General features: G+C 36.3%; 1 protein-coding gene across 2 annotated transcripts; it reads left to right on the plus strand.

The window, feature by feature from the left end:
• The first annotated feature begins 685 nt into the window (after positions 1-685).
• Positions 686-26,964, plus strand: LOC129004358 (uncharacterized). 2 transcript variants are annotated; one of them, XM_054432924.1, is made up of 9 exons: positions 686-788; positions 943-1,065; positions 17,762-17,986; positions 18,483-19,089; positions 19,431-19,583; positions 20,148-20,278; positions 20,844-20,864; positions 23,434-23,789; positions 24,305-26,964. In XM_054432924.1, exons 2-9 carry the CDS (start codon positions 1,034-1,036, stop codon positions 24,982-24,984), a joined length of 2,205 nt encoding a protein of 734 aa, XP_054288899.1. In that variant the 5' UTR covers positions 686-788; positions 943-1,033; the 3' UTR covers positions 24,985-26,964. The 2 variants fall into 2 exon arrangements, with proteins under 2 accessions (XP_054288899.1, XP_054288900.1); XM_054432925.1 differs by lacking the exon at positions 20,844-20,864.
• Positions 26,965-27,237: the final 273 nt, after the last annotated feature.

Raw genomic sequence — 27,237 nt, forward strand, 5'->3', positions numbered from 1 at the left:
GTAAGTAACCTTTATATTTATTACACGCAATCTGCCACACTGATTAATCTTAAAGTTAGGCTGCTTGAGAAAACCCACTTTGAGCGTGTCTTGTTGCGGTGGCTAAAGGACATGGCTTTCTACTCAATTGATGAGTTTTTTGCCGATTCACTAACCTCCCTGCTCACCAATTAATTGTGCTCTGTAAATATTAATGTTAAATGTTTTCATATTCAATTTTATGTATGAAGTGTTGTTTTAATTTTTATCGACATGAACAATCCAGTTTTCTCTGGTAAAAGTTCACGACGGAAGGTAAAAGGTAAAAGGTTATAACCAGTGACATTTACAGAAATATTGTATTCTGACTTAGCCAATGCATTAATGTAAAACGGAAGTATGTTTAATCTATGGTATAACTGGAAAAAATAATGACTTAGGACTCATTTTACAAAATTTCTAAGATAAAAGGCCAATAAATCGTCTCTTAATCTACGCATTTCTGTATATGGACACACTAAAACTTGAAATGAAATATTTTTATTCAATATTAGGATTAATATGAAAAATTATTGGTATTTTATATAGTAATCAAACCTATAATATTAATAAGATTTATAATTAACATAATCAATAAAGGACAAGGGACCATTGGTGCATTGTGGGATTGTTAAAATTGCGTAAAACATTCCTATTGGTGGAATATTTTCGACTTGCGCATCAGCTGCTGCTACGTTTCATCCTGTGGAGATTTCGAGAAGTCTGCCCTTCCCTCTCTGCCATTTTCTCTGTTCGCCGGGTTCAGTTAGGTAACAGAAAATTTTATATATTTTGAGAGTTGTAGACTAAATATGCTTCTTAAACTATTTCAAACACTACACTATTCAGTCTATACTGTTGTCTAGGTGTTTGTATGCATAAATTTATCCAGGATATTCCATAATACTGAATTTTATGTTGCAGGGCAGACAGGAGAGGCAAGTGAAAGTCGTTGCACATTTCAACACCATTTGTTGACTTTCAACTTTATTTAGAAGTTATATTTTGCTGTACAATGTACGGCAACAGCTATAACAATCAAAATATGTAAGTATTAATGCGTTATAAGTGTCTAAATCCCTAAATTTGGCGTTGCATTTTTTTATGAGGATTTTAATAAAATTTCTTGTGACTGTGACCTACTTTGCGCCATATTGAAATTTCTTGTCCGTCGTCCGTCCACTACGTCATCTGTAACTGCTGACTGCTGTTAGCTGTTACTGTAGTGGATACGGGGATACAAGTTGTGTTGACAGAATGCATTATCTTGTTAACTGCAGCTTGGATAAGTTATATTGCTCTGTTGACCTAGGCATATTTTTTCCTGCTATCCACACCAAGCCAAGTTCCTTTAAGCCTAACTTGTACTTTTTTACAATTTTGCTAGGCCTTAAGATAGGCCTAGGCCTATTGTTCTCCCAAGAAGCCTCTTGTGTTTTCTTTGTGTTCATCTTGTCCATGGTCCGATAAAGAAATTTTTTTGACCGAATTAAATTTAGGCTACCTACCTAACTATTAAGTCAAACCCTAAGTTTTATTCTATTGCCTCTATTTGCTTCACAAATGCTGGGTCTATCCTTATAGATTTTTTAAAAAATAATCTTGATTTTATTTGGGCTAACTTGCAATTGATTTTTTACATTCACATTTACAGACAAGCCTTTGTTGCATTAACGAAGTGCATAATTTGAAAGCATCAAATCTTAATCATTTTAACCTCTCTTATTCATACTTAAAGATATTCACACAGTTGCTCTGCCAAGTAGTCGGACCGGATGCCCATCTTATGCAACCGCATGACAGACCGCCTTTTAGGGATGAGCATCGATAAGTAGTTCAACCATTGATGTACAGATATTAACCCTCCGAGTGTCACGCGTCATAAAAACGACGCACAACACACTTTGTGTAGGGTCACGCGTCGCTTTTAAGACGCACAAACATCGTTTACGGCGAAGGCTCTATGACTGACTGAATCGGATTGAACTGGATCGAGTTAGGTATCGTTCTTTCCGTAATATTCTAAGCTTTCTGCAGAGGTCTGTCTCTAAGCGCTATTCATTTTAGTTCCGAAAATATTGTAGCAGACAGCTGACGTGCGTGTATTTGTAAACAGCTAGGTTCCCCCGGACCGATGACTGATGTGTTTTATTACGTTTATCATTGTTTTAGTGTTAAAAATCAAAAGTAGTGATATACGTGGTGCATTATAAGAAGATTTAAGTGGTTTTGAAGTGCTGGTTGATGATCCTGAAGAAGTAGGTAGTGATATTGATGTAAATTATCAGCCAGATTCCTAGCTATGGTTAGGCTATGCATTCTTAGCTAAACGCTATGTTGGGTCATTCCATATCAAATCAACAAGGCTCTCAACCTGACCATCTTGGATTTTGATGAAATTTTGCATACTTGTAGTATTTTGAGTCCTGAATCCAAATATGCTTTTTAAAAAAATCTATCTTTTATAGTTTTTATGATATAAATTTTTGAAAATGGTAAAAATTGGCATTTTTTACCGTGCGCGCAAATCTAAAATGTTGTCTAGGATGAGTTCTATTGGTCCTATCAAGTTGTACAATGGCTCATTTTAAAGAGGATTCAAATGCCTTTAATCTGATACCAAACTCAACCTACTTTGGTAAAAATTAATTTTTTTTGAAAATTTCAAAATATGTTTTTGAAAAAAAATTTAAGATAGTGTTTTTTGAAAAATTTGAAAATTACATATGTTAAAGAATGTAATCTAGTAAGTACATTTTAAAAATTTCAAAATGGGATGATAATGGGATCAGCAGTTATGATAAAAATACTTGACTATGGTTCACTGTTTCCAAGCATTTCGGCGCATACAGCGTGTAAGTACTAACCTAAATGTATCATTAAATAAGAGTCTATTAATTATATGATTAAAATTAAAAATATCTGTCTATATTTGAATTATGTATGTCATATTTTGCTATATATAAGCTAAATCTAGCAAGTAAATCTGAACATTATTAAAGTTAACAGAGTTTCAGTCAACCTTTGAACATGGGGGCTACTTTGAACAAATTTTCCACTTTTCATATTGGTTTTATTTTTTTTCATATTAATTTTATCTTTAAATGATAATGTTTATTATAATTTTCTATTCCCAGATAAATACTCTGTGACTTAAAAAAATATTTAATTGTGCATACTATGGTTCTGCAAAAAATTAAAAATACTTATTTTTCACTGACATTTTTTAGTAAAAAAATGTCGTCCAAACTTCCATGTCTACAGCAAACCCAGTAAGTTTATGATTTATGACTTAAAACCATAATTGAATAGCTCATTTATCTGGGATTAAGAAAATACCTGCTTTGATTACTTTATAAGCACTAAGCAGTAATAACTTAAAAAAAAAAGAAAGAAAAATTACCCAATTTGCTGACCCTTACTTATGGCGTCGCGACCCTTAGTTCTGGAACAAAATTTCCCGGACATGAAAAAAATACTTGGGTTTTAAGTTTTAAGTGTTATTTTTTTAAATGATTTTTCTAATGAAAATAGATGTTTTGAGCTTTAGTTATTATTAGCAGCCATAATTCAATTCCTTTATTTGACTGCTATGATATTTAAAAAAATACCCTTGCAAAGTTAAAAAATAACCGGACGGACATTTTGAAAATTCTCCGTAACTTTTTTTAATTTTTGACATATCAAAATAGAAGTTATACAGAAATGTGGTATGTGGTATTTAAATCCACAAATCAGTTTTCACTAAAAAAATTTTTAATTGTTTAAGTGAGACTACATTATTTATAGGTACTTATGAGCAGACATTTCCCCAAAACTAAATAATTAGGCTATCATGGAATATTATCTATGTATCAATAATAAGGTTACTACAGGATTTAAATAGATTGATCACAGTATATTGTGTGACAAAATTATCAATGCTTGTTTGTCTCTCTCTCTTGTCACCAGAGGAAAGACAGACAAACATGGACCTATGGGTTTTGGCTCAGGTTCCTCAGTATTTTCCAGTTGTGTTGCAACGATTTACTGTAATCAATCTTTAAGTCTGCCTTTTCACTAGGCTGGAGACACTAGTCAGCCACTAGATCTGTGCAAAATCACATTGTGAAGCACTTTACGTTTACACTATCAGGTCGCAGCGACCCACCTCGGCAGTAGCGACCCGGTCTTGAGAAGTTGTAATTTGTTTGACAGGTACACAGGTCTAACTTATGTTTGTCAGTCTTTCCTCTTGTCTCAAGACCGAGTCGCTACAGCCGAGATGGGTCGCTGCAACCTGATAGTGTAAACATAAAGTGCTTCACAATGTGATTTTGCACAGATCTAGTGGCTGACTAGAGTCTCCAGCCTAGTGAAAAGGCAGACTTAAAGATTGATTACAGTAAATCGTTGCAACACAACTAACTGGAAAAGACTGAGGAACCTGAACCAAAACCCATTGGTCCATATTTGTTCAAAGGTTGACGGAAACTCTGTTAACTTGAATAATGTTGTTTACTTGCTAGATTTAGCTTATATATAGCAAAATATGACATACATAATTCAAATATAGACAGATATTTTTAATTTTAATCATATAATTAATAGACTCTTATTTAATGATACATTTAGGTTAGTACTTACACGCTGTATGCGCCGAAATGCTTGGAAACAGTGAACCATAGTCAAGTATTTTTATCATAACTGCTGATCCCATTATCATCCCATTTTGAAATTTTTATAATGTACTTACTAGATTACATTCTTTAACATATGTAATTTTCAAAATTTTCAAAAAACACTATCTTAAATTTTTTTTCAAAAACATATTTTGAAATTTTCAAAAAAAATTAATTTTTACCAAAGTAGGTTGAGTTTGGTATCAGATTAAAGGCATTTGAATCCTCTTTAAAATGAGCCATTGTACAACTTGATAGGACCAATAGAACTCATCCTAGACGACATTTTAGATTTGCGCGCACGGTAAAAAACGCCAATTTTTACCATTTTCAAATATTTATATCATAAAAACTATAAAAGATAGATTTTTTTAAAAAGCATATTTGGATTCAGGACTCAAAATACTACAAGTATGCACAATTTCATCAAAATCTAAGATGGTCAGGTTGAAAATAATTTTTTATTGGTTGATTTCATATGGAATGACCCTGTACTGAAATCCGTTTTTCGCTCATAACTTATTTATTTGATAACTTACCTCGCTATATGATTATATATTTGTAATCCTCATTAAATTTAGAACAAAGTGGCTATTTTCAAATATTTATAGGCCTATAATTTATACAATTTCATTGAGCGCAAACTTATTTTTTTTTTGAAAATTTTCGAAATTAGGGCCTATATTTTTTTTTACCTAAAAATTTTTTTTTTTTAAAAATGTTCCTTATGTTTTATATATAATATTGAAGCCCATGATTTTCCAAACAAAATGGTATATAGAACATTAGAATTAACATTGTTTTAAGCTTCTCAGATCCGTTTTAATAAAACCTTGCAAAGGGGCCAAAAATAGGTGGACATTAAGGCCTAAACTATGGACACTCGGAGGGTTAAGTTGTGAGAACATCGATGTTTTTTTTAGTTTGTTCTATGCTCTCTGTACTCTCCAATAATGGAAAACATTGATATCTCAATACTTGGCCAAAAACATCAATGTTTGACGTAAACATTGGTAACCTGCCATCGATAAAAAAGCATTGAACATCGATAGAAAAACGTTGATGTTTCGAAACAACTGACTATCGATGCTCATCCCTCCCGCCATGATCTCTATCGTTTGAGTGTTAAGCTTAGCGCCGGTTAATGGATCTAACTTATAGGCCTACTTACTTCTTAGTTATTTAGGCTCCCATAAGTTTATGCAATGGATATATGATATAAGTTAGCCTAGGCTTATTTAAAAGATATAGCCTTTTTAATTTGGTTTTTTGGGATAGGCCTACAGTTTATGAAAGTGTAAGTTACTTACTCAATCCATGTTATACATACGAATGTTCGTGTTTGGTTGCTGAATAATTGTACGTACCGTACTTAAGCACCAGGTGGTAAAGAGATTAAACTGAAGTTAAGTAAGTTTCCCAGTTTATCCTTAATAAGTAGAGGAACATCATTCTTGGTGTCGGCGAGACAAAGGTGATACTTAACTCTGCAGTCCTGGCCTCCCGGCTGTTGCACTTTTTTTCCTTTTAGCGAATTTTCCATAGGGAACAAGCTATTACTGTAGGTCTCATGGTAAGACTTGGACCTGGGACCGATTACTTTTTCATTTTGATATCCCTAGAAGCCAAAAACACCATTCGTTAAAATTCATTAATTATACTGTAGGGTCAACGTGGGTAATTGTGAACGCCATTGAAAAATTTTACAGATAAACGCAATTTACAAGAAAATTGTAAGCAATTTTTAAAATATGATCAGTGTTATAGTATTATGCATATTTTGGGCTTAATATTTCATATAAGTTAAGTTAAGCCAATTTCATCCCCTATTTAGTTAACCCTCCAAGTGTCCATAGTTTAGGCCTTAATGTCCACCTATTTTTGGCGCATTTGCAAGGTTTTATTAAAACGGATCTGAGAAGCTTAAAACAATGTTAATTCTAATGTTCTATATAACATTTTGTTTGGAAAATCATGGGCTTCAATATCAAACATAAACCATAAGGAATATTTGTTTCAAAAAATTTTTTTAGGTAAAAAAAAATTATTTTGGAAAAATTGAAAAAAAAATAAGTTTGCGCTCAATGAAATTGTATAAATTATGGGCCTATAAATATTTGAAAATAGCCACTTTGTTCTAAATTTAATGAGGATTACAAATATATAGCCTAATCATATACCGTAGTGAGGTAAGTTATCAAATAAATAAGTTATGAGTGAAAAACGGATTTCAGTACATAGCGTTTAGCTAAGAATGCATAGCCTAACCATAGCTAGGAATCTGGCTGATAATTTACATCAATATCACTACCTACTTCTTCAGGATCATCAACCAGCCCTTCAAAATCACTTAAATCTTCTTATAATGCACCACGTATATCACTACTTTTGATTTTTAATACTAAAACAATGATAAACGTAATAAAACACATCAGTCATCGGTCCGAGGATAACCAGCTCTGTTTACGAATACGCACGTCAGCTGTCTGCTACAATTACAATCGGCTCGGAGAACATACAGCGCTGAGACAGACCTCTGGAGAAAGCTTAGAATATTACGGAAAGAACGATACCTAACTCGATCCAGTTCAATCCGATTCGGTCAGTCATAGAGCCTTCGCCGTAAACGATGTTCGCGCGTCAAAAAATCGACGCGTGACACTACACAAAGTGTGTATCGCGTCGATTTTTCGACGATGGACGCTCGGAGGGTTAAGGAGTTATTCAGCATTCATAATTGCCCGGACGGCATTCACAATTGCCTAAAATTTTGGGGTAAATGTGAACTCAGTTGAGAAAACATTAAGTTACATACTACAGCTTAGGGAGGGGAATTGTGATTAAAGCCTAATTCAAACTGTTCACAAATTCCCCACTTTCAATGGCATGTGACAAAAAAATAAGCGTGCAAATGAGATTTTTCCGTGGTACTTTGAAATTGTTAGAAAATCAGGTAGATGTAAAAATAATAAAAAATGGTCAGAATAATTAAAATTAATGTATTTAATGGATAAAATAGAATTCTTATACAGGATAAAATAATAGAGTCAAAGTACAAATTTAAAGGAAATGGCAAAATAGGCCTAACCTAACTCTAATCAACGAAAGAGCACAATTTTTTTTTACTATTGAAATCCTACTGCAATAACAATCAACCATTAGAAAAGATAACTAAATTACCTTGGTTAGATAAAATAATTAGGCACTTTCCTTATAGGCTATACAAAATATTAGTTGTAGGCCTACTAAAAATGTTTTATCTTGAAAAAACCTTAAAAACTAACCTATTTAGAAATCAAATCACTAACAGATATGCCTACTAACTGTCCTGTCTGCCTACATCTAAAAAACTGGAACACAACCTGGAAACTTGTAAGTAATCTGTGTTTCTTTTACAGGCGGGGTAAAAGTGAACAGGGTTCACAATTGCCCCAAGATTAGGTTCACAATCACTCCCACATAGTGAAATATTGAGGGTAATTGTGAATTGCATTATACATTTGAAATTCTTTCATAATGACTGGTTTTCATGTCAATCTGACTTTTACTTTTTTCACTCAAAAAATATTTGTTAAGGTCTACGCAACTTGTTTGTCAATGAAAAACGCAACTTTTTTTATTCAACCTAAAAATAAATGTTAAGCAGCTCTTAACTTCTAGAATTTTTATCCTGTAGCCTACAGAAAACAAACCAAATAAACATAAAACATTGATTTCTACTCAAATCAACAATACACTAAGAAATTGCAGCCCTAGTTTACAATTCCCCCAGTTCACAATTACCCTCATTCACCCAAAAATGATCCAATTTCGATGAAATTTGGTACAAACCTGTAAACCTATGTTTATTCGAATGAGTTCGCTAACTCTAGCTTGATCGGACCATGGGAACAGGGTGTTATCATAGACTAACCAACACAAGTAGACTTATCATCCCATTGTAAATTTTGAAGCTCGTTTTTCATGTCTAGTTCATGTACGCCACACTAGGCGCTAGTGTCGACAAAATTTTGTTTCTATTGTTTTAGGGTTAATTTCTTGATTTGTGCTTTACTGTTTGGTTATATAACTAGGGGACAATTTATTGTTTATGATTAGATCGTATTATTTGGTTAAACGAGGTTTTAAATGACTGTATTAACGGGAAACAAATTGTAAACAAAACACGACCTCTACATAAACTGTACAGAACTAACAATAAAATTGTCTTCAGCTTTTCCATTAGGATGAGAAATCTACTAAGGGAGTATGTTTTATCTATGGTGTTATTTATGGAGTAAAAATTGGCTTTTCTCGTTTTTGACCCTCAAAACTTAAAATTTCCTAAAATTTCTCTAGACCATTTTGAAGAGCTTATAAAAACAAATAAATTAGTATATTTAAGTGTTTTTGTATGGTTAGGCCTATTGGCTAGACAGTGGAAATTGTAGATATTAAAAATTCCCATGTTATTTTTTATGGAGAATAAGTTAACTGGCGTAGTTAGTTTGCTTGTTTGGATATAGGTAGTTGGATCAAACTTGGCAAATCCATTTATTTTAAACTAAGCTATTAATATTTGACTAAAAACACACTTTATTACCCTTCCTGTAGGCAGCAAACCTACTCGTTAAACCTAATGTCATTTGAATAGATTTAATTGAAAATCAAATCAGGCAAATTGAAATTTGCTTAGTCTGCAGGTTTGCTGCGTTGGGGGTATTCTTTTTTTCTAATACGCTAGGCACAAGCCTGAGGATTATTTTTTGCCACTTAAAAAAACAACCCATAAGTAACTCCAAAATTACTTTATGAAAGTAACTTGCATAAAGACAAGGGTGTTGAAGTAATCCTTACAGAAAACTGTTTAAATTAAAATAATAAGTAGGCTATTGAGACTATTTTTCAGGTACGAGTATCGGTACGGAGAATCGTTAAATTTTGGTATTGAAACGTCACTATTTTTTTAAGTTATTTATAAAAATTGCTTGTATACTATGAGAAGACAAAGCACCTCAACTCTGATAATTTTCTAAGGCAATTACTATCTGAGATCAAAAAATGAATATAGGAAACAAATTAGAGATTTAAAGATGAAAATGGTAACTGTCGAGATTGAAGAATGAGACGGTCGAACCAGGTATTTGGAAAGTAACAAATGAAAACAGGCCAGGAAAAAAGAAGTCAATTGACAGAATTTATATTAAAGATAACAGTGGTATAGCCATTACTAATCCCAATGAGGTGTAGCAGCTTTAACAGATTTTTAACTGAAGTTAATAGCTATAACAACCAAGGTGCGAGAAATCCTCCAAACTCCTGCAATTTAAAGGAAGAAAATGTAATGTCGTAATTTTTCTTGAAACCAGTGACTGAAGAAGAAATCAAAAGCATTATCAGTGAGCTAAAAAATAAAGGATCCTCAGGAGTTGATGAAATATCTCCGAAACTACTGAAAACCATTTTGATTAAGGAAAGGCTCTAGGCCAGGATTTTAAATTGTAGAAAAAGAGGATAGCAGCTAGCTTACCTTGAAAGTGTGGGTAGGCCATAGAACAAGTAGAAAAACATTTTGCACACAATATTTCGTCCCTAAGGCCTCTCGCCCACTATACGATTTCGGTCGTACGACACTGTGTCGTACGATATTCTTATCATCTGTGTGGTCCTCGCCCACTTTACGACACTTTGTCGGATAAATGGCCAGTTGCTCGGTAGCCCTGGAAGAGTGAGGTGTCGGGTGTATTGCGCAATATCTTAAAACAGTGGTTCTGTATCAAATAGTAAAACAATGATTCCGTTACGTGTTGTTGCAATGTGGCTGCTGTGGCGATAGTGGCCAATGTAGGCCTACAGTATTAAAGAAACATTTATTTTTATGTCTAAATTATTTTTTAAGTTAATGTATTTAAAGAAATTTTCAAATTATATTAGTCCATGCATTTTACAAGTTTTTAAATTTACCATAACTATCATAGGGTTTTGGGATAGTCTGGTAAAAAGTATGTATGTTAAATTGTTTTGGATTAGTTTTTAAATAGATTTAATTTTATCAATATAATCTACAAAAAATTATATTTATAGGTTTTAGTGAAACTTTTTTATACAATATAATTAATAATTAAGATTATACAATAATAAATAATAGCCAAACTAGCATTGTTTCAATAATTATTTTGGTATATTTACTCATAAGTGATGCAATATTTAGACATAATATAAAGAAAAATATAAACAAATTGTAAAAAATAAATAGGAATATCAAAATTATGCAAAATAATGGTTGAAAAATAAGACCAAGTGATATATCAAACATTATAATAAAAAAGTATGCATGAATTGTAAAAAATATTTATTCACGATAAGAAATACGCAAAGTGATATAACAACTATAATAATGACGAAGTATGAGTTAATTGCAAAAAGTATAGGCCTACAGTATATAAGACTACTGGGGAGAACGCACGACATACGATAAAAATCGTATAGTGGGCGAGCGCCCATTTGATCGTACACGCCACTGCGAGTTAGACAGTCGTGTATCACAGTGGCAGTGGACGACTGCTTCACGACAGTTTGTCGTAGTCGTGAGATTATCGTACAGTGGGCGAGCTCTCATAAGATCCAATGGTTCACTGCGGAAATGTTGTCGTTCCGACACAGTGTCGTACGACCGAAATCGTATAGTGGGCGAGGGGCCTAAGGGACTTTGTCAAGTGTAGAGAGAGTTTATAAATTACAAGATGGCTGCTCTGATGGCTGGTGTCAACTATGCAGGGTTGCCACATCTCATTAGTCTATTTACAACTATGTACACAACTTTATATATATATACACACACATATAATATTTTATATACAAACTAGGCCTATTATGTATTTAGCTAGCTGCTGGGACAGGTTTATCTTAGGTTGAGGTTGGGGTTGAATTGGACTCCTGAAGACTAAGCAAATTTCAACTTGTCTGATTACATTTTTACTAAAATATTTCTATAAATAAGACATATTTATTCCCTTATCTATATATAAAGCCAAAAGTACCCATGAACTTTTGAGAAAACTACAAGTCACACCCCCATAAACCATACTGTACTTAAGAGGTTCGTCATGACGAGAAACCTTGCGCAAAACTATCCATTTATTTCATAAATTGCCCTATAAGGTCGTAATTGCTTTCCAAAGGGAACTTTCCATTTACCTAATGTTAAAAATACCTCAGCTGTTATTATTTGTTTGTATTACCATTATTATATTCTGTTTTGTTTATTACAGCTTAACTTAACCAATCGATAGTTTTATAAATACTTATTTAGTAAAACGGGGTGGAGCCCGTGGGTAACAGCTAGTTTAAATAACATTAGATTTAACGAGTTCTTAGGCTTGCTGCTACGGGGAAGGTAAAAAAGTGTTTTTTGACCATACGTCAATAGTATAGAATGAAATAAATAAATTTGCTAAATTTTATCAATATATATCCATAAACTACAACAGTTTTCATTTTCTCCATAAGAATAACATGGGAATTTAAAATTACACTATTTTTGAATTTACTCTGTGACTGTTAGACATACAACAGCGCTTCAATGTACTCAATTATTTCTTCTTTTAAGCTCTACAAAACGGTTTAGAAAGAAATTGCAAAATTTTTTGTTTTTATGGTCAAAAATGGGGAAAACCCATTTTTACCCCATAAAACCTCCCATAAACCCCCGTTCCCATGGTCCGATTAAGCTGGATCGCGAATTCGTTTGAATAAACGTAGGTTTACACGTTTGTACCGAATTTCGTCAAAATCGGATCATTTTTACTCGAGTTATCGCACTAACGGACACATATATATATATGAATTTGAACGGATGGTGTTTTTGGCCTCTAGGGACCTCAAAATGAAAAATTATATTGGTCCCGGGTCCAGGTCTTACCATGAGTACTACGGTAATAGCTTATTCCCTATATGGGAAATTCGCTAAAAGGCTACTTGCAGAACCATTCCTCTTCAGAAGCTCCAGTCAGCAGAGGTGTGCCCCAGGGCTCCGTTTTGGGTCCGATTCTCTTCCTCATCTTCATAAATGATGTTCCATCCAGCTTGAATCTAACAAACCCATGCCTATTTGCTAGGGGTGTGCGAATAGTGATTTTCAACCTCGAGCCGAGCCGAGCCGAGCTTTTTAAAAAATTTTCGAGCTCGAGCTTTTTCGAGCCGAGCTTTTCTAGCGTCACCTTATCTAAATTATTAAACTTTTTATTCTTAAAAAAGTGCATAATAATTGAGTAGTAGACGTTAAGCCGATTTCGTTATTTTCATTGATGATATTTGACAAATAAATAGTAAGAAAGGAAAATGTTTGAGTTTTATTTAATCCCTTAACCCCTTTAAATATTGACATACTAGGCCTACTAATAATCGGCAACCTAGACATCGCTTGCGTCATCCATTTCACTGACAGCGACAGCGCCGACAGCTGAGCTGACACTGGGACTGGGTGATAGGCAGTGGTGTAGGTGTGCGAGTGCGATGCATCGAATCCCGATTTGATCCAGCATGCATCAAAATCCCGATGCATCGATTACGTCACGATACAGCTCTACTAGTAAAAAGAGATGATTCGATTATCGTCATCGATACCACCGATACTTGGACATTGGTATCGGTACCAAGACTCGATTGTCAAAAGTCGATTCCGATGATACCGACATCCGACAGGGATAAATATTTTATTTTAGCATTTATTTACTGTATAGCTACAGTATTAGTTTTGTCATCACGGTTAACAATTTTCATAGCCAACTTAGAAACTATCTAGTTCAAAACAGCGACGGTGCCGGGGACATTGTTTAGCTTCAGCATTGCATTGCACAACACAATCTACATTTCAAGATGTCAGACTCAACTCAAGAGACAACCGGCGCGCGAATGTCCTGCCAACACAAATTAATTATCCTGAACAATGTCTGTATCAATAAGTCAGACATTTAGATTTTTTATTTTTATTTTTAGTACAACGTCGAAATTTTCAGTTCAATAATCCCTGCATTATACGCATCATTAGAAAAATTATATTCAACCATTAAACTTTAACATCGTCGTATGGTTAGGCTTGCTTTATATTGCGCCAAAAAGTAGATCCATATTTTGATATGTACTATCTACCTGATTAAAAAGTTTAGTGAAGTTTTAAGTGCTACTATAACATAATGTATTTATTGAAAAATATTATAAGCCTTAGTCCGTGTCGATTTTGTAATGTTAAAACGATTGGTGAATGTTGACCATAAAAGTATGTAACAACAGTTCTCATTGGTCAGGAGGCGTCAGTGCACTACCATGTCAGCCAATCGACTTTCGTGTTTCAATGGAGCAAATGACGATTGCTTTGACATCGTTTTATGTGCTTATTGTGGGTGGAAAGGGTATCGATAAATATCGTGATTCGAGATCCGATATGTAGGACGTGTTTGTTTATAAATAATGAGTATTTAAGTATAAAAAACTAGGTTACAGACAGGTTCAAAACTTTGATTGTTCCGATCCATTGTTGACACCCCTACACGGAGGTTATAGTGACGTCGTGCATAAGGGCCAGGCAGGCCGGTTCACAGTGAATCCACTCTGCCTGCCGAACCTTGTTCTTGGTATAATCGGGAACATAGTCAAACACTTTTGTTACTAAATAAAACTATGAAATGTTTGTTAAAAGCACTCTTTTGGTCTTTTGGAGATTTTAGTCCCAAAACATAATCTATATTGTAGGCTGAAAGTAAAACCTATCTATTGCCATACTTTTCTCCACAGACGTCGACATAGGCTATTATGCAATGTCTTTAAAAAATACCAGGGTTTCAGTAAAATACTTTTGTAAACATTGACAATGTGCTGTTTTAGCACAGTTCATTCCTTGACCGCGATCGTTTTTACTCACTAGAGAAAAGACTCTCCTTACAAAATGTATTTGTAGGCCAAGACGTTTGTAATTTTTTTAATGTATAACTGCAATTGCTTTTAAAAAGAAATACAAAAACTGACAAATGACTTAGATTAAAACTTAAAAAGTTAAGCCTATTTATAAATTAGAGGAAACTTTATTAGATCTCATCATAGTCAAATTCAAACATTTACATTATTTCAAAATAATTAACACTCTTGTGTAATGGAAATCTGCAAGCGGGTGAGGGAGGGCATGTGAACGAGGCTTTAGAACAAGGGCAAATTCTGCCAAACTTTCTCTTTTCCTCCCCCTGTCCCGTTAGACGGTGGGTGGGGCTTCACACAGACACAATAAACAGTACAGTTCATTCATTCACAGTAGAGAAGAGTTTTTGTGGCAGTGACGTATGTCTCTTGTCTGCTCTTCAAGTTCACACATCTGGACTTCTTTAAAACAATTATAAGTGATAATCTTTATTAAAAATAAGTGAAAAACTGTTGACATTTTTAAGGAAAAAAGTTGAGAAATGAAAGTGTTAAACATTTTGTTTGATTAGTTATTCTGTATTTCAAAAATATCCTCATTTATGATTATGTTTTCAGCTAGACTTGGTGACTTTTTCATAGTTCAAATTTTGAAGTTATATAATTAGTGAGAAAATGTCATTATATAGGAAGGTAGTTTTTACTCACTTGGGGGAAAAAAACTTACCTTACAAAGAGTATTTGTAGACCAAGATACTCAATTTTGTTATCTAGAAGGGTCGGCAACTAATCAATAAATAGCCAAAACCAGTTCCCTCCCCTTCTTGCAGTCTCACCACCACCCCTCCCCCCTACACCGGGAGGCCCAACACTTTGTCCTTGAAACACACACGTCCTTTGTACCCCTATGAAACAATAAACCCTTACACCCGTGTTGCTGTTTTGACAAAAGGTTTATGAATGCGATCACTATTTTTCATTTTCCAGGATTAACTAGATTATTATTATTTGCAAGTTACAAATAGGAAACTACATCACATTATGGTATTCAATGACCAATGTATTATTATAAAAAATTAATAATTCATTACTTATTTTGATAATAAAAAGCATTCATTACAGCTTGCACCACTTATTGATACATATAATCATCAAGGTGACTATTACTTTATACAAAATAAAATAGGTACAAAATTGTGTGGCCATAGTCAAACTTTATAAACAAACATTTTATTCTATAAAATACAGATGGTAAATAGGGGTTGGTTTAAAGGAAATAAAATACAAAACAGATAATTAATTATTTCGATAAACATTAGAAAGGTTATGGGATTGATTGAACTAAAAATAACTAAAGTCGTCAACCACAATCTGTTTAATCAGTACATTGTTAGAGAGAGAAAGAAAGAGAGATAGCAGTGGGCGTTTGATAAGGAATCTGAAAAAAGTAAACAAACAAGGAACAACGGCACGACGATACTGTTTACAGCCTTATTGTGTCGCCCACTACATTTGCACACGTGACCACTTTTTGTTTCTTCCTTATCTTTCATCCGTCCCAAAATAGAATTCCTGAAATAGTTTGTTGGTATAATCTCCCCTCCCACACAAGGCGCAGTGCTCAGTGCGCACTGTAGGTTGTCACGGCAACCGTGTGTCGTCATAGCGACAAGCCAATCACGCACTCGCACTGCGTTGTATATTACGATTACGATACGAATAGCTGTGTTATAAAGACAACGCGATAGGTGGTAGTTTGTCTCTTTCCTATCTCCTCAAAATTACGATCGATAATCATTGCGTCTTGACTGATCTGAGGTTCGTGCTTATCAAACCTCGAATGCATGAACAATGTAGAATTGTGATAACATTGTTTTCAATTATGACCCAAATTAAGTGTTTTTTTCGTTTTGACTTGGTATTAAAAGCTCGGCTCGAACTTCGAGCTTTTTCAAAATGTCTCGAGCCGAGCCGAATAATGAAAAGCTCGACCAAAAAGCTCGAAGCTTCGAGTACTCGCACACCCCTACTATTTGCCGACGACACTTCTATCACCATTTCAAATCCCAGTATGCTGGCCTTAGAACAGACCTTATTTCTCGAATCCAACAGACAGCTTCAGTGGTGTGAGGATAATCAACTAATATTGAATGCCAACAAAACCACACTCCTTCAATTTAGCATTTCTCAGCATCGCACACCCACTGACACTGACATACACGTTCTTCTTGATAATACCACTATTTGCCCCTCCCCAGATGTAAAGTTCCATGGTCTAACTCTTCTGAAATTTCACAAACATATCAATCTTGTTTCAAACAAGATATCTGTAGGGATTTTCATGCTCCGGACTCTTAAACATACCATTTCGTCTGAGGTTCTCTTGACAGCCTACTATGGACTTGTTTATCCTTATCTGACATCTACTGTACCTGTCTGGGGGCGTGAAAGCAAAAGGACTCTGTTCATATTCAAGCTTCAAAAAAAAAAGGCTCTCCGAACTGTTTTTCCCTTCACCGTCGCCAATCCTGCAAAGAAGTCTTCAGATAACATAAAGTTCTAACTTTCCCTTCTATTTACATTTTAGAAACATCATTTACTAAGAAAAACCAATCATCATTTAGCTCTCCAAGTATCCATAGTTATCCTCTCCGCAACAATTTCAATCTTTCAGTACCTCGACACTCTACCACTTTCTTTATATTAAAAAAAAACAACTCCCTTTTCAATGCAGTAAAACTTTTTAATGACCTCCCTCTCCCTTTGAAAGTCGAACAGGACATCGGAAAATTCAAATATATATATGCGTATTTAGTACTTAATAAATTTCATAATAGATGTACTGTAATTATATTAGTTAAGACTTGGCCAATGTATAATATTTGTTAATCTGGCAAAGGACTTGGACTTCAAAAATCTACTGTTATTTAAAAAATAATATAAAATCAATTCAGGCAAATGGAAATTAATTCGCTTAGCCTGCAGGTTTGCAGCGGCAGGGGTATTTTACTTATCTTGTGAAACCTTCTAAATAATTTAATAACAAGTTAACCCAGCTATTTATTACAAAACTTCCCCATATCGATGTACGTATTTAGAAGCTCTTTAAATCGTAATCATTGAGCCTAATCAATATCCCTAATCATTATTTTCCTTTTCTCAAAACATATCCAACAAGTTGAACATTTTTCCAGGTACAGAGGGAACGGCGAACAGTTTACTCCAAAGAATCGGTATTGGGTTAACCACAACTCACCCACAGCAATGGCAGACTTTGGGAACGGGGGAAACACATTTAACAAGCAAAACAAGAACGGAAAACAGCCCGGTGAAAGCTTAAAGAAACCTCATTGGGACATGAACGCTCTTATGCCTTTCCAAAAGAATTTCTACGTTCCTCATGAAAATGTTGCTAACAGGTACAGTTTGATCATAACAGTAGTAGTCTTAGAGCATTTTATAATCTTAAAGGTGTTTTCTAGTATTAAATTTGTAGAAAATTATGTATTATGAATGTAGAAAAATATGTTGAGAAATTCAGAGGATTTTTTTTTTTTTTTTTTTTTTTTTTTTTTTTTTGAGGGGACAGGTAGTCTACGCTTTATGGGAGATTCTTTTAGTCAGTAGGAGTAGTAGGGTGGTACATTTTTAAGTGTTGTATAGGCTTATTATTCATTTAATTTTGTGTATGTTATACAATAATAAAGAATTTTGTTGAAACTGTTAGGGACATAACAATTTTGTGGACAGTATCCCCTTTTTTCTGTAATTTGCTATTGAATATATTAAGTTGTAATCCCTTTATTGTTATGCTGTAAATTATGTATAGTTGGACTTTTTTCATCATCATGCTTTCAGACTGATCCTTTACACAACTCTACAATTGAGGTTATCCTTTAATAACTTGTGTTGCAGGAGTGAGGAAGAAGTTGACATGTACAGAGCGGCAAAGGAGATTACAGTAAAGGGGACCAACATACCTCACCCGACTCAGGGCTTCCAGGAGGGTAACTTCCCTGATTATATGATGCAGCAGATAATCAAGCAGGGTTTCAACGAGCCTACAGCCATCCAGGCTCAGGGGTGGCCGATTGCACTCAGCGGCCGAGACATGGTCGGCATCGCTCAAACTGGCTCCGGCAAGACACTAGCGTACATGCTGCCTGCCGCAGTTCACATCAAGAACCAGAACAAGCTCAACAGAGGGGACGGCCCGATCGTACTGATCCTCGCCCCGACCCGAGAATTGGCTCAACAAATCCAGAGCGTGGCTCAAGACTTTGGCCAGACATCGATGATCAGAAACACCTGCATTTTTGGCGGCGCCCCTAAAGGACCCCAAGCCCGTGATTTAGAGAGAGGAATTGAAATTGTGATCGCTACTCCTGGAAGATTGATTGACTTTTTGGAGCGAGGCACCACCAACCTGAAGCGATGCACTTACCTGGTTTTGGACGAGGCTGACAGGATGCTGGACATGGGCTTTGAACCTCAGATACGCAAGATTATTGAACAGATCAGGGTAATATATCAGTTTACTTTTCTGTGAGATTTTTATTGTAAGAAATATTCTAAATAGTCCTATCAGTTGTCAGTTATAGTATACAAAATGCCAACAAATTGTTTGCCAAATAATTTATGTTATATCTTATTGTGTAAAAAATATTTAAAGTGGTTTAAATACCTGCATTTAAGTAATCCAATTCGTTGTTTACTTAAATGCAGGTATTTAACCCACTTTAAGTATTATACAGTAATCCGGTGGCTAACATCCATCAATATGGAAAAGATATTTAGTTGTCACAATAGTTACCACATGATTATATTTAAACGTCTTGATGGATGTATGGTGGTTTTCCACAGCCTGACAGGCAAGTTCTGATGTGGTCAGCGACCTGGCCCAAGGAAGTGCAGGCTCTGGCAGAAGACTTCCTCCATGACTACATCCAGATCAACATAGGATCTCTGGAACTAGCAGCTAACCACAACATCCGCCAAATCGTCGAGGTCTGCCAGGTATGTGACAGGTCTATTGTATTTGTTTTGATTTTATGGCTTACTTAACTAGTCATTGTAATGAGACAGGTTCTTTTATTTCTTCTTGAAAACACCAATTAGTGGATTGTGAACCTCAAATGTCTCACCTTGGGAACTAAGCACTTTGACACTTTTACCGAAACCCCAGTCTGACAGGCCGGCGAAAATTTTCACAAACGCATGTTGGCAAGGAACCTTCCTCCCTTTTCCTCCCCTACCTGTTGATATATTGTTTGTTCATTTTGCGTGGGTGCCGTGACCTTGACAGGTTGTCTTTTCATAACATACCAGTCTCAGAAGCCCAGAGCTAGTGTATTTTAAAGTGGGGTCTCACAGGCCAAGGGTTTTGGTTTGTGTGTGTCTAAGCGGGATCCATTATTTTCAAATGGGGTGTAATGACCCCCCATATAGACCGGGGGTTCGGTTAGCGTCAGCCTGGGTAGGATTTCGGTATTAGTGTTAAATTTTAGCTGCAAAGTGATCTACAAAAATTTCTACAAATTTTTTTTATCTATGCAAATAAAATATCTTTTTTGCTCTTAGGACACTGAGAAGGAAACAAGGTTGTCTCAGTTGCTGCACGAACTTGGTCGAGAGGTCGGGTTTAAGGCGATCATATTTGTTGAGACTAAGAAGAAAGTTGATGACATCACAAAATCCATCAAGCGTGAAGGGTAAGTTAGTATTCATCACTTGAAATCAAATCTCTAACAACGCTTGCTTGATTTCTAATTAAATAATGCAATATTTAAAAAACTTGTTTACAGCTTTCAAGCATCTAACAAATCGCTTTTTAATCTACATTTTAAGCCTGAATCAAAATTGAGTAGCCTATACAAGTCTTTCATAATTTTTTTTACTAATTGTTAACTATGTGAGTGTTTGATTAAGTTAACAAGTGGTTTTCCGACAACTTCCAACAATAATTGATAGGCCTACTAAATAGTTAACAGTTATTGTATCATACCAATAAACAAGGTTACTGATATTGTGGTCTTTCATGCAACACTTTCTCCTTCAGTTAAAACCCCCATCACCTGATTCATTTTCCCTATTGCTCATTCTAAATTCATTATGCCAAAGATTTTCTATAGAATCATAACTGTTAATTTGATTTCAATTTTCAAGTCTTTCTTTTCCTTTCAAAAACGTCATAGTCATAACTGTTTTAAACATTGTACAGTGCCGAATAATATGTCATTGTATTTTGTGGTCTTGAGTAATATGTTTTCATTTCAGCATTCCTGGGAGTCAAATGACGTAAGTTAAATCGTTGAGTTTAAATTGAGTTATTTGTTTGTTGAAGACTCGTCATTAATGGCAAAAACTAACTTAAACTTTTCATTCTCATGGGGTTTTAGCTGTTGGTAAAGTGATAAAATATTCCCAAGTGTGTACAACAATTAACACTAACTTGTTCAAGCTTTGATGATGTTTTGTTAATTTTATGTTTTTGTCTTACTCTGACCAACCTACTTGCATGCAATGAACATTTAGATTGTATGAATAAACTTATAAAATGCATGCTATGTTACCAAATTTTTTTGCTGTACAGTAGACTCCCTCTTATCCGGACTCCTCGGGACCGAGGCCAGTCTGGACAACAGTTTTTCCGGTTGAACTGACGTCCCCAAAAACTCGTTAAAACAGACCGTTTACTGTGATATTCAACTTAAATTTAGGAGAGCATTGTATTTAAACACCTGATCACTGGTCTCAATTCTTTCCCACAGGAATAGTCGTTTCAGTATCGCCCACTTCCTGCCGATCTAGTCCGGTTAAACCAATGTGCTGATAAAAATTGTCCGGTTAAAGAGATGTAATTTCTGCCGAGTGTAGTCCGGTTAAACCGATGTCCAGTTAAAAGGTGTCTGGATAAGAGGGAGTCTACTGTAGTATAAACTTAATCATCTTTGTATTTCCCCCTTCTAGTTGGCCTAGTCTATCTGTGAATGTGAATCTGAATGTGTTTTCCAGTAAATGTAATTTTAAGGATTGGTGTTGATAGAAGATAGTAGGGATGGACGGGATTGAATTTTTAGTTCGGGACGGGACGGGACGGGATTTTTATTTCCTTCCCGATTTTCGGGACGGGACGGGATTTTTTTCTGTGCATAAAAAGAAAGTCCCCCTTGTAGTTATCAAGTATTGCAGTTACCAAAAAAGGCATACGAAATCAATCTTTACCGTTTGTGGCACTGATCTATAAAACCAAAAAATGGGTAACAATTTTTCAGGTACCTATAGAAACTTGTGACTCGCGGTATGACTCACGGTCACGGCGCGATCGTCGGTATGACTCACGGTCACGGCGCGATCGTCGGTATGAATCACGGTCACGGCGCGATCGTCGGTATGACTCACGGCCACGGCGCGATCGTCGGTATGACTCACGGTCACGGCGCGATCGTCGGTATGACTCCGCGGTCACGTCGCGATAATTGGTATGACTCCGCGGTCACGGCGTGATTGTGGGTATGACTCCGCGGTCACGGGGTGATCGTCGGTATGACTCGCGGTCACGGCGCGATCGTCGGTATGACTCCGCGGTCACGGCGCGATCGTCGGTATGACTCCGTGGTCACGGCATGATCGTCGGTATGACTCCGCGGTCACGGCGTGATCGTCGGTATGACTCCGCGGTCACGGCGTGATCGTCGGTATGACTCCGCGGTCACGGCGCGATCGTCGGTATGACTCCGGGGTCACGGCATGATCGTCGGTATGACTCCGCGGTCACGGCGTGATCGTCGGTATGACTCCGCGTTCACGGCGTGATCGTCGGTATGACTCCGCGGTCACAGGGTGATCGTCGGTATGACTCCGCGGTCACGGGGTGATCGTCGGTATGACTCCGCGGTCACGGCACGATCGTTGTTATGACTCCGCGGTCACGGCGCTACCGTCGAAACGACTTCGTCTCCTGCGTTCGCGGACCTATCGCTCGCAATAGCGGCGTCATCGGCACTCGCGAAGCGGCAAAATCGCCGGCGATCGGACCAAATCCCGTCCCGAAAAATTCCCGAATCAAATGTAATCCCGTCCCGATAATCGGGAATATTTTTTTCCCGAAAAATTCCCGAAATTTCGGGACCCGTCCATCCCTAGAAGATAGTACATCATTTCACTGTCACTGACAGAATTTTCTAAAAGAAAGCTCAGTAAGAAAGATTATCTTCTGGTCCAGGCTTTGATATATAAAACTGCTAAAATTTTAAAGCATCAGAGTTGCAACTCACAGGTGTACACAGTGTAGTTCAACAATCAAGGGGTCTGTGGGTCCCCGGTGTTATCTGCTTGAGTCAGGCTAGAGTTAACCCGAGGAATTGGTTTGGGTTGGAAACAACTGTTGGACCTCTTACTTTTGCAATCACATAAAGCGCCTGTGAAGATGCAAAATGACGCCTCTGCTGTGTTTGGAGGTGATGCTCATAGTTTTGCCGTGACGGCAGGCTGTGTTCATGATTTGGGGGGGACCGCAAAAGATGGTGTATATTTTGGTGTGGCTGTATATGATTGCAAAAGATTGTGTTTTTCCGTTGCTGTAGATGCTGACTTATTCACCGTGACCTCGGAAGACATTCTTGATTTCACTGTGATGGTGGAGATAATTTATAATATTGTATAAACAGACTGAAGAACTAAATCAATACCTACTTGAAAAATTTAATACTTACCTGGTTTGAGACACGAAGGCCCAAATTTTTTACCCGTCCTGAAGTATAACGTCCGGCCCGTACGTAAACCACTAGGCCTACTGTGACATGAAAGTAACTGATATATTACATAGTAGTTGATAGGCCTACTCAGATTTTTTGTTTTTTTGCAGATGGCAAGCTATTTCAATCCACGGTGACAAGTCGCAACAAGAAAGAGACTACGTGTTGACCGAGTTTAGGAACGGGAAGTCTCCGATCCTGGTGGCGACTGACGTAGCCGCCCGTGGTTTGGACGTGGAAGATGTTAAGTACGTCATTAACTTTGATTACCCCAACTCATCAGAGGACTACATCCACCGCATTGGACGCACAGGTCGTTGCCAACAGGCCGGCACAGCGTACACTTTCTTCACCGCTAACAACCAGCGTCAGGCCAAGGAGCTCATTGCAGTGTTGTCCGAAGCCAAGCAGGACGTCAACCCTAAGCTGATTGAACTGGCCGCTCTTGCCAAGAACAACTACAGCGGTAAGTAAATTGTTGAAATCTTGTTTGTTGCCGATTGTGGCTTGATTATAATGGACCTGTATACCAACTTTTCAGATTTTTTATATGCAACTCGTTAAATAACTGCAGTTCCTAGGTCTTCTCTCCAATACTTTTAAATGTTAGTGAATGAAATTTAAGTGCATGGATAAAGTAATTATAAACATCGTATTATAGAATATTTTTTTTAAATTGTATAGTGTGTTTTCAAGGAAGTAAAGTTTAATTTTGACAGTGAATTTTGATCACAAATAATAAATATTCAATCATTATAATTGATTTGTGTCTATATTTTCTTTATTCATAATAAATGTTGATGTGTAGGCCTTATGCAGGCAGATTAAATTTCTGTTAAATAATAATTTAAGCCAGTTTGATTATAATGTTTCATCAATAACAACAGCTAAATATTACACTTGACTGCACTTAAAAAACTGAGTAATTGTTATGCTTGTGAGCACCCACGACTGTGACTTATTAATGGCTTTTTCTTGCAGCTCGCAACAGATGGAACAACCGCAACAAGGACAACAGCGGAAACATCCGAAGCAATGTCAACAGCAACACTTGGAATGCTGTGTCTGCAGCTCAGGCTCAAGAGTTCAAACCCAGCGGACAGAGCAGCTCTCCACACAACCGCTACCAGCAGCCGACGCAGAACTCTACCAACCAGACACCTCGCAGCTTCCATCAGAAGAGCGGACAGAACTATCAGAACTACCAGTCACCTCACAATGGCTTCACACCTAACGCTTATCCCAACACCTACGGCCACCAGAACGGATTCGGGCAGCAGAATGGGTTCCCTCAGAACGGATACCATCAGGGAGCTTACGGAGGTCAGCACCAGGGTAACAGCGGATTCGGGCAGAACAGAAACAGTTATGGACAAAACCAGGTTCGAAACGGAGGCGGATACCAAGGACAGAGGTTCAACAGGCAGCAGAACTACGTAGAGAACGGACAACATCAGGGGATGTTCACAGTCCCTCCCCCGTACATGCTGCAACACAACTCCGACGCCGGGGTGCAGAGTCTCATCAACCACAAGTTTTTCCAACCCAACCGCCCACCTCCGGCCAACCCTTGCGCCTACCAGAGCGGATACGCAGCCCAGTACCAACCCGCCATGCCTTACACCTACCAGTTCAGTCAGCCTCAGGCTGTCCAACAATAATCTACTACACATTTTGGTTTTAGTTTTGTTTTTGTGTAGCCGGTTTTTATGTTGTTAGTAGTGTTTCATGTTTAAAGTTTTATAATCGGTGTTTGGGCTGACGATGCACTTATACTTCGGGAACTCTAAGCCAAATTGTTGTTTTATCGATACGGCTCTGTAATATATCCAGAAGCCACATTCCACATTTAGTTTCCCATCACTTGTAATAATTATTGTCGGTAGATAAATCTTCTGTATGCTCTTTGAAATGCACGAAACATTCAGAAGGGGGGAGGGTTGGGAGCTCGAGTGTTTATAATTTCTATTATCGGCAGAATTTAATTTTGTGTAAATTTAGTCAGTGCTGGGAGAACGACGAGCCGATCTCGATGTTGTCGGAAAGTTTCTTTCGCGATATGTATTTTGAGCGGACGTTTTTGTGCTGTTACGAGATGTCACGTTCTTTCCAGTGCTAAATAAATATTAGTTGTCTGTTATATCGAGATTTCGCTTTTGCGATACAGTATTGTTTTAATCTTTGTGTTATAATGTTTAGTCATAAGGTTCTTTGGATCCAAAAATGTTCCTTAACCCTCTATATGATCTGTCAACCCTCAAGGGTCGTGTACATAGTTAGTTCTATATAACGTGTAAATTATATTTTATTAACGAGAACGCTAATTTTATCGAGCGTTTTTTCACGAGGAGACCTCAATTACACTTTTAACTGTGATATGTAGCGAATAATTTTAACTTAAGTTGCGGATCCAAGAGAAAGGTCGGTTTTGAACCAAACACTAATGATGCCACGGTATTTTGATACACAACTCTGATCTTTTAATATAAGTGTCGATACTGTATGTGATATTTTCCTTAAAGACTGATCTTGCTGATTAAGAGCGAATAGACTATTTTTATTATCGTAAAACTTTCGTTAAACGAAAAAAACGGAAGTTTAGTACAGAATAAGAACGAGAATCTTGTCGTTCAGCGAGTTTATATAAAGTTATTTTTTGTACAAAATTATGATGAGCACCGCTAATCGTTGTTTTTGTTTTGCTCATTAACTTTTTGTTTGTTGGATTGAGAGAGTTTATTGTATTCTGTACTAGATGGATTCGCATTAGTTAGTGATATAGGATAAGTCTATACGGTTCAACAATGATCCAGGAGGTAATATCTCTCCGCCTACCTTTCTCATGGAAAGTATCAATAGTTAATAAGCGCTATATAGTGAGGTTGTCTGTTTACACATATGAATAGGCCGATATCATGTCTTTACATTCTGTTGAATGTTGTTATCTATGTTTAAACCAGAGGTTGTGTTTTTGTTTTCAATTTACATTGTCTTACGGTATTCTAGAATTTTGTTTAAATCTCAGTTTAAGTCTTTTGTTTCTTAGTGATTACAGTCATTTGTGATTTTCAATACACCCTGTTCATCTATTGCAGCGCAGATATGCAATAACGGTGGATAACTCTAGCAATATTCTGTATCAGGGATCATTAGAAACTCAGATCTATTGTGATATTACAAAAGATACTAAATTCACTGTTCTCAGGTATCGGCCTGTTCCTAGTATGAAAATAGTAATTTCTTTTCAAATACTAGATTTGTAATGTGAACAATTGTTATTTCATTGAAATAATTTAAATATTAGTCATCTGTTTAACAGTAGGAGTTTGTACGTCCTATTGGATTTCAAAAATCGCCAGTAACAGTAAGTGAGGGACTGCGCAAACAGATTTTTTTTACCATGACAAAAAGAGAAATCCTATTTGTAGTTTGATAATATTTACGACCCTTGTGATAATGATGGATGTATATGTTGGAAGTTCTGTACGATTTGCACCAAGAGTGCCTACGTCTGGTGTAGAGCGTATAGATTTGAAACTTTCAGTCCTTAGGCGTAGTATGACTCTTCTGTCAGTTTCCGAAAAGTGCATTTCTTGTATGTAATACAGTATTATATAGAATAACATATATTAATAACCACAGTTCGTTTTGTTATTTCAATCCTCAACTCCTTTAGTGCCAAAAATATGTATGATTTAATGTTTTATCTATACTTATTTAATACGCAAGCAGGTTTTTTGTGACAATTACTCCTCCGAGACTACTGAACCAATTGACAAGTTTTTGGTGTCATTGGAAAGAGCGTAACTTGAAGTTGTGCAGGAAACTTTCTTTTTAGGGAAATAATTAGAGAGTGAGGCCCTGGGGCCCTTTAAAGTTTCGTATTTCTCCATAAGGATAACATGGGAGATAAT

This window comes from Macrosteles quadrilineatus, unplaced genomic scaffold, assembly GCF_028750875.1.
Source record: "Macrosteles quadrilineatus isolate MER2022 unplaced genomic scaffold, UCM_ALF_1.0 Scaffold_9__3_contigs__length_116548681, whole genome shotgun sequence".
Classification (NCBI taxonomy): Eukaryota; Metazoa; Arthropoda; class Insecta; order Hemiptera; family Cicadellidae; genus Macrosteles; species Macrosteles quadrilineatus.